The sequence below is a fragment of the Schistosoma mansoni genome, chromosome 1 (genome assembly GCF_000237925.1).
Source record: "Schistosoma mansoni strain Puerto Rico chromosome 1, complete genome".
NCBI lineage: Eukaryota > Metazoa > Platyhelminthes > Trematoda > Strigeidida > Schistosomatidae > Schistosoma > Schistosoma mansoni.
This window is the reverse complement of record NC_031495.1, coordinates 54,015,176-54,023,191: the sequence shown is the minus strand read 5'-3', so window position 1 is coordinate 54,023,191 and position 8,016 is coordinate 54,015,176. Positions and strand designations below refer to the sequence as shown.

Here is an 8,016-nt window from a genome sequence, read left to right as displayed (position 1 = left end):
CTGTGAGATGCAGGCACATACAGTTGACGAGTCCTAGATAGGACGAAACAATTGTCCTGGATTCCATCGCTAGTCACTATCCATCTTTGCTTAGAACGTCCCACTTACTTTTAAACTGTTCTATTCTAGTCTGGATATTTACAGTCACAAGATGATAGACTAGAAGATTCAAGATATTATGGAGTCCCACAATAGGACGAAACGGCCGTCCAATACTTCCAGATTCCTCATGGTGGTCTAGCTTCAATTGACTAATGATTTTAACTATAAAATTACTAAAATCTCAAAATCCCTTCTGATTACTCTATTTATATTGTAATGGATTGTTGGTGCATTAATAAACTATTCATTCTCTAGTTACATATTTCCTGTGGACGCCACAAAATATTTATTACTATTTACATCAAATAACTTAACAATATAATATTTTATTGGTTAATTATATCTATCCAGTGTTCATCTGCTCATATGTATGAGTAGCTTTATAGTAAATTTGTCAAGAAGAGTCTTTTTAAGTTTCATGTTTTCAATGTTCAAATGATGACTTGAGTAATTAGTGATTATCTCGGTCAATGAATGGACTGAGTTGTTTTTTTTCTTTTTTGAATGTTTCTAATAAGACTACAATTGTAAAACATATATATATAGGAAACTTAAATCAAATCAAATCAATTCATTCCAAAGTATTTGATTATATGCATGAGCAAGAAAGTCTTTGAAACATTTAAATGATTTATTTGAGTGTTTGTCCTTGTTATATTATCTATTAGCAATTATATCCACCGACCCAAGATTATTTCCGTAACTAAATCTTAACAATATTGAGAATTATATTAATGTTCCTTACTTGTGATGATGAATTCATGTTTTATTTGATTTCATGTGTATGATATACTTCTGTAAGGATAAATATCTTAACGAGTAGAAACAGATGAAGCGTTGAAAAATCCTTCTTAACCTATTCTACTTGTTAACTTTCTCTTCTTGAGATTTAATTTTCCACTCATAAAATGAACCTGTAGCGATAAATATCTCCCTTAAAAAAAGTAGTTTAGTAGGCGTTCACTTGTAACGTAAACCTTTTAGTATTAAAGGACTTCACTAGCTCAATTAAGTCTTCTGGTTATTTTTTTAATTCACCTTGGAGATGACGTTTCTCCCGTTCTTAAGATGACAAGACTGAAAGTCTCACTTTTATTACTTTTACTTAGGATTATATATATTATTACTTACAACCGTCGTTACTCTTGAATTTCAGTTCACTGAGATGGAGCCCCCCTAGTATACGTTTTCAATTTCGGTCAATGTGTCATATAACAATTAACTCAACCAATACTAGGACGAAGCATCTATCGAATGCTTTTTAGTTCTCAGTAGTATCTCAACCACAGTTAATCTAAGATGATTAGAATTTGCAAATTAAACCAGTTTTCAGAAAAAACCTCATCACTAATATTAGTAAATGTTTAAATTTTTTAGATTCATTACATTTTTTATAATAGTAATCAGATGTCTTGAACTTAATAATTGTTAGAATAGAAATTATCTTAAATAAAATGAAAGAAAATGTGCTGAATATGTACAATATTGAAGTGATAGGTGAAGAATAAATGGGTCAACTAGTACACAAACAAACAAGTATAAAATACACAAGTTAAGATAACAACGTGATGAACAACAACAGTATATATATATATTCATGATTTACAGTAGATAACAAATGATAATGATTATATTCTTTCACCGTGATGCATATTTACGAAAGATAATTGTTTCCACGGGATTTGTGATGGTCTCTAGGACTTATCGACGGATATGTGATAAGGCTACGTGTATATAATTATGTAAAGAAATATGTATTTGTGTAAGTGATTGCTAAAAAAAATGAGATGAGTATGTAATGTTATAATAGAGCATATTTTTAACACAGAAGAATGCATATATATATAGGGACGCAAACGGAGCGAGAATAATCTACACAAATCAAATTTTTATGGTGATCGGTAAGAATATATGCCTAATAATGAAAATCAATTTTAATTACACGAAATCATATGTTAAGTGAAAGTGAGTAAACTGTTTATTTGAATAAGTATGGATATGTGTTTGAATCAAAAACATGAATTACACTTGACTGCATAAACGATCATCGGGATCTATTTGGTGTGGATAATGTGGATGTCTTTGAAGATTATCAGTAGCATCATGATGATTACCATAAGAAATGCATTCCTCTGGTTTGTGATTACGTTTCATAACGAAACTTGTCATATCGGTTGATATTTCAACATCATTATTGTTGTTATTCGTATTATTAACATTGTTTTTTAGCATATTATCATTCCTTATATGTGCACTTGAGTAACTCCTATCAGTAGCACATTGTATACCTGATGTTTTATATACATCTTGTTCAAACATACTAAATAATTCTGGTTTAATTTTACCTTTTGGATATTGTTTCTCTGGATAATTACCATTTTGTTGAATACTTGAACCATGACCATTAGTACATACTCCACTGTCACTACTTCCTGTCGCTCCATCATTAATTACAGCTCTTGACCCAGAGAAATTATTATCAATATCTTGAAAAGTAACTCGAGTACATGGGCGACGATATGAAATGTTACGTGAAATGTTTGTTGGTGATACTTTGCCCTTATTATGTGAATCAAGTGGTGTTACAGAGCTTGGTCTAAACCCATTATTTTGTATGGATTGTTTCGACAAAGTCGCTAATGTAGCATATGTTGGTTCTGGTACTATTGGTGAAACTCCATGTCTTTGATTATTTAAATGAGAAGCATTATTAGGAACACTTCTATTTTTGCTAGAATTCTGTCCTGAGAACTGTTCATAGGCATCAGAATATGCAATTTCTTGAATTGTCCTACTTCGTGGTAGATTATTATTTTGTGGAGTTGTATATGGCTGGTGCAGTTCCATCGATGTTTGTTGATTGTCATTCAAATAAGTGGAGCCAGCTAGGCTAGGTGTTGTAACAGGTCTAAAATACTTGTTGTTACTAATACAATCATTTCGTTCCTGTTGATTTGCTGTTATATCTGATTCTTCGGATAAAGTTGGTGGTCCGGATGGCAGAGAAATGCAACGTGAATGTGTATGATATGGATTTGTCATGTCGCCCGATTGGTTTTGTGTCTGGTTAGGTAATTCTGGGAAGAATCCATAAAGTGAATCACCTCCACTACTCGCACCTACCGGTAATCCGTTAACTACATTGTTTGTTTGTTGAACATCACCAGTTGTGCCTACAGGTAAACCTGCAGTTATCACAGTCCCTGGTACAATCCAAGGTGGATAAGAAACATATGGCCATAAATTTGGATAAGCACCATTCACATTCATTTGTATTTGTTGTTGCTGCAGTTCTGGAGATCCAAATGTTTGATTATCACATCCATTAGGGAAAATACTTTTTTGTAGATAACTTTCTCTTTGACCTGTTGAATTGAAGTAATTGTTATTATGTAACAAGCGAAATCGCCAAGCAGTTTTGACACTTAAACCAAACCACAGAATAAGCCAACATATCATATACAGTAGTGTTAAGATAGTGTCTGTTAATGCGATTTCGAGACCAGTTTTCCAGTAACATTTTAATATTGAACCCATTAAACAGATACGAGTTGTTAAAGTCCATAAAAAGGTTATAGTCGCTATGATATTCAATCCAATACGAGACCATCGAGTCTGTGTTGACTTCGATGAAGCATTGGTTGTCTCATTAAGTGTATGAACGGAATTAGTTAGTTCTGTGCTCGTGGATAATGGAATTCCACGATTGCGTTTTAATGTTGATATTTCACTTCCATTGTTTTGCGATTGACCATATGGTAGAGGAGTATTAGATCTTTTAGGAATCTGACCATTCCGTCGGTTTAACAGAGGTGGATGCCAATGCTTTGTTGTAATCGCAAGTGTGATAGGTAGATTGATGATAGATTCGTGATAATTTGGTTCTAGATTAATCTGTTCACCAATCATAGTTTCAATAGTACCATTAGAATCTGGATTATGATTAGTTGTATCATAATCTACGCCTTTTATTAAATTATCACGAGTAGTTATTTTATTGCTTGAGCATCCATTTGTCGATGGAATTTCTCCGGCAATTAATAGCTGAGCATAATTGGTTACAGCTTCTTTGAATTTAGTTTCACCATAAGCATAAATAGCCATAAGACAAATAATCATTGCAGGTAAACTAGCTGCATTCAGAAGTACACAATACCACGATGTTATATACTTTAAATTTGTATCAATGTGAACGACTAGTGATCCACCAGGATCACGTATACCAACTGTATTTAATTTATACATAACTGCTATTGTTTCAACATCGACTAATAAGTACACACTAGTCATTGCTATATACATTGAAAAAAGTAGAGAAAAAATACGACTTGTGAAATAAAATGGTGCAGGATAATGGATAGTTAACATAAACAAACTAATTACAAAACAAATATATTCAACACTGATCTCCGATGGAGTAGATGGATAAGCATGACTTGGAAATGGTCGTTCATTTTCGTATACTAGTTTGTCATCATTAGATAATGGGTTATTTACATTTTGATTTGATCTACTTTTTATATGTTGCATAAAAAAGGTAGTGTACTTTTCATTGGCAGACTGACCAAATAATCTGTCCACATTGGATTGAAATACATAACCTTAAATAAGAAAAAAGAAACAGTCACCCGATAAATTAATTTGATCTAACTATATCATAATAACTAGATTATAATCTTTTTGAAATAATGTAATTTATAAGAAAATCTTTCATCGACTGAGGTGGTCAGAACACGTTTGAGCGTGTCCAAATACTATTAACTTTATCGGTACTCAGGGTGTTATACAGCAGTTTTATTCATGACCGTGATAAGTAATAACTATAATAAACATTCACTTATAAAAGAATGGATTCGAAAAGAATTCCAGCAAACTTTTTAACAAGAACTTTTGACAGATAGAGTTCATTCAGATCAAAAGTTATTTTTGTTAGTGGTAGACGACGGTTGTGAAGTGTCATGAATTGACGGAAGATAGACGCTGCTAGCCATTTAGTTTCGGCTTCGGTATGAGGAAACAAAGATAATAAAGAAAATGGGGTGAAAAATAATGTGAAACTCCCCGCGCTGGATAATAAAACATTGTTACCGGAGTAGGTTTAGGGTAATATTGTTTTCTTTGTCCAACGTGATAAGTTTCATATTGTTTTCACATTATTTTCCTTATATCTGTGTTTCCTATTACCTTCTATTCATCTAATTGACCTTTAGCTTTTCCAGTTATAAATGTTCTTAATAAGTATATACGTGATCAGATTGTTCGAAATGTATTAGACCAATATATAACGTAGATCTGACAATCTGACTACTTCAACCTATACATACTTATATTTACCAATTTTAGCACATTTCATTCAGATTTAAACCACTGTCATATTCATAGATGTACATTGAAGTTGTATTTGCGAAAGTATTTAGTATTTTCACAGACCTACGTAAATACATTCTACAACTCGGATTTCACTATCATATTTTGTTTGGCTCTTTATTTTAGTCCTACAAATTGTGCTGGTCAGATTGGAAATGACTTTCGTTTGCAAAATGATAGTTGAGATTATGTCATTGGTTATAGGTAGGCTGTTTATTTGAAACAATAGTTAAAAGTTAATTTAGTTACCTACCAGTATATATTACGAAATAGGTTGATCTAACAAATACTGACGAATAAGTTATTATTTCATCTAGTCGAGATCATGAGTCAATTGAAGCTAGACCACCATGGAAAACCTGGAAGTACTGGACGGCCGTTTCGTATGCTCACTAGTGACTGGCTTCATGAGGTATTTCCTGGAGTTCAACCAGTTCTGGTGGGAGATATCAACTCACTGAAGACATTGGTTAATGGCTGCTCAATTTCGTAGATTGGTTGAAGTTAGACATTAACACCGTTGGATGCCGGCCGGCTCAGTGGTCCTGTGTTCGAATCTCGTTAGGCGGGATCGTGGATGCGCACTGCTAAGGAGTCCCACAATAGTACAAAACGGCCATCCAGTACTTCCAGGTTTTCGATGGCGGTCTAGCTTCAATTGACTTGTGATCTCAACTCTATAAAATTATTAAAATCTCCACAAAATCCCTTCTGATTCGAATAAGTTATTAGTTGTAAATGATATTTAATTATAAAAAAGTCAATGTAAAGAGAATCAATATGTGCAGAAACTTTGGTCATATGTCCTGTGTCTAAATTAATGTTACTACATATTGGTGTAGAGTTATAATTGACAATACGTCTTGTTAAGATTCATTACTTCGAAGGAAAATTCAAGTAATTTTAGACAAAATTGGTTTCCATCCAGAATTATAATCACATCAATTAACTCATTGAGTGGATATTTTCTTATTTTGCCACTCGCCAATTTTATTCTTATCAAAACTCAATTAATCACTGTCAAGACATGAAAATCATTCCGCCATTGAATAGGATTACATTGGTTCCAGATTTTACGGGTACTAAGCAATTTTTCATGAACCATAAATTTGATTAACTTCATCGTTTACGATTTATCATTTAAACTCCTGATGACCTAACTGGAAGCATGTACTCACTTTTTATTAGTCTATCATGGTATTCTTTAATGCTTTAATAGCGTTCATAGTGCTCATCCATGACCACGCCACTGGAGATAGGACCAAGACATCCAATTCCGTGTGTGAACACCAAAACTCTAGACGACGGAGCAGAGATCAAGTACTGTACAAGTTTAACTTCAATCAATGCATGATTCTGGGTTCGATCCTCCTCAGCGGAGTCAAGAAGATGAAGTGCTGATGAGTCCCATAAGGAAACGAAAAAGGTGTCCTATGTTTCCAAGTTTTCAATGGTTATCTTACTTAAATTGACTAGTGACCTCAATAAAACTCAACAATTTTCACAAATTAGTTTGCACAATATTTTACATTATTGTCATCGTTTAAGCATAATTATATTTTAGTAAATACAAAGATTGACAAAGTAAAGAAACATCCATTTACTGAATATTGATAACCTCTGATGGTAAAAATGTATTCTTTCTGTTAGGGGCTATAGTTGAAATTAAATTTTAGATCATGTTATAAATAAGAATCTTTAAATAATCCCTCTTATATTAATCAACCGAAGACGAAATATAAAATACAAGATAAAATCTGTCAATAAAGAGAAATTTATATCTACTAATTATAAACTATTCATTAAGGTAGGTAGTTTTTTAATCTTTGTCACTAACCGATATCTAATAAAAATCATTGGAAGTTAATACGCTTTACAAAGGTAGTTTTTCTTAGTTTTTAATCCCATAGCAGTGCATTGCCACGGCCGTATGCGGAATAGAAGGTAGGATATTTAAGTTTTGCTAACAAAAATGTAGATAAACGCTGATCGATTTTCGTTTGACCATATCTGAGTTTGTTTCATTTTTGATAATAGGATGTACAGTGATTATATAATGAAAACTGATCAATGTCTTGTCCATTTGGATAAAAACTTTGAGGATTCAAGGGAATGTAAATATTCTGCTGAAATGATCTTATATATAAGATCAATTAAATTATACTTGACTTCTAATAATCCATTTTTTACTTCAATGCTTTTAAACAATAAATTACGAATATCCCATTAAGAAACAATTAATATTATAAACGCAGTCCATTATTCAAGAAACATTTCTATGACCTTCAGTCATTAGTTTCATATAATTGATCAAGATCATCATAAATAATTTAATTAATTTATAAACCACAAAGGTAAATTTTGAAAGTGAAATTGTTTTGAAACTAAGTTTTTTTTAAAGCAAAGATGGATAGTGACTAGCGGTGGAATCCAGGACTCGTGTTTCGTCCTTGGGACTCGTCAGCTGGATGTACCTGCATCTCACAGTTGATGTTCACTCTGGGACTCGAACCCAGTATTTTTCACTTCAAACGCCATCGCGTTATC

General features: G+C 32.6%; 1 protein-coding gene across 1 annotated transcript in view; it reads right to left on the bottom strand.

The window, feature by feature from the left end:
- Positions 1–2,124: 2,124 nt before the first annotated feature.
- The window catches only part of Smp_127190 (hypothetical protein), a gene marked incomplete at both ends in the record, with an annotated part of 61,121 nt that continues 55,229 nt past the window's right edge, over positions 2,125–8,016 (bottom strand). Inside the window, one exon of the mRNA XM_018794862.1 lies at positions 2,125–4,703. Within this exon, the coding sequence (XP_018649232.1) occupies positions 2,125–4,703 (2,579 nt within the window). The remainder of the gene's footprint in view (positions 4,704–8,016) is intronic.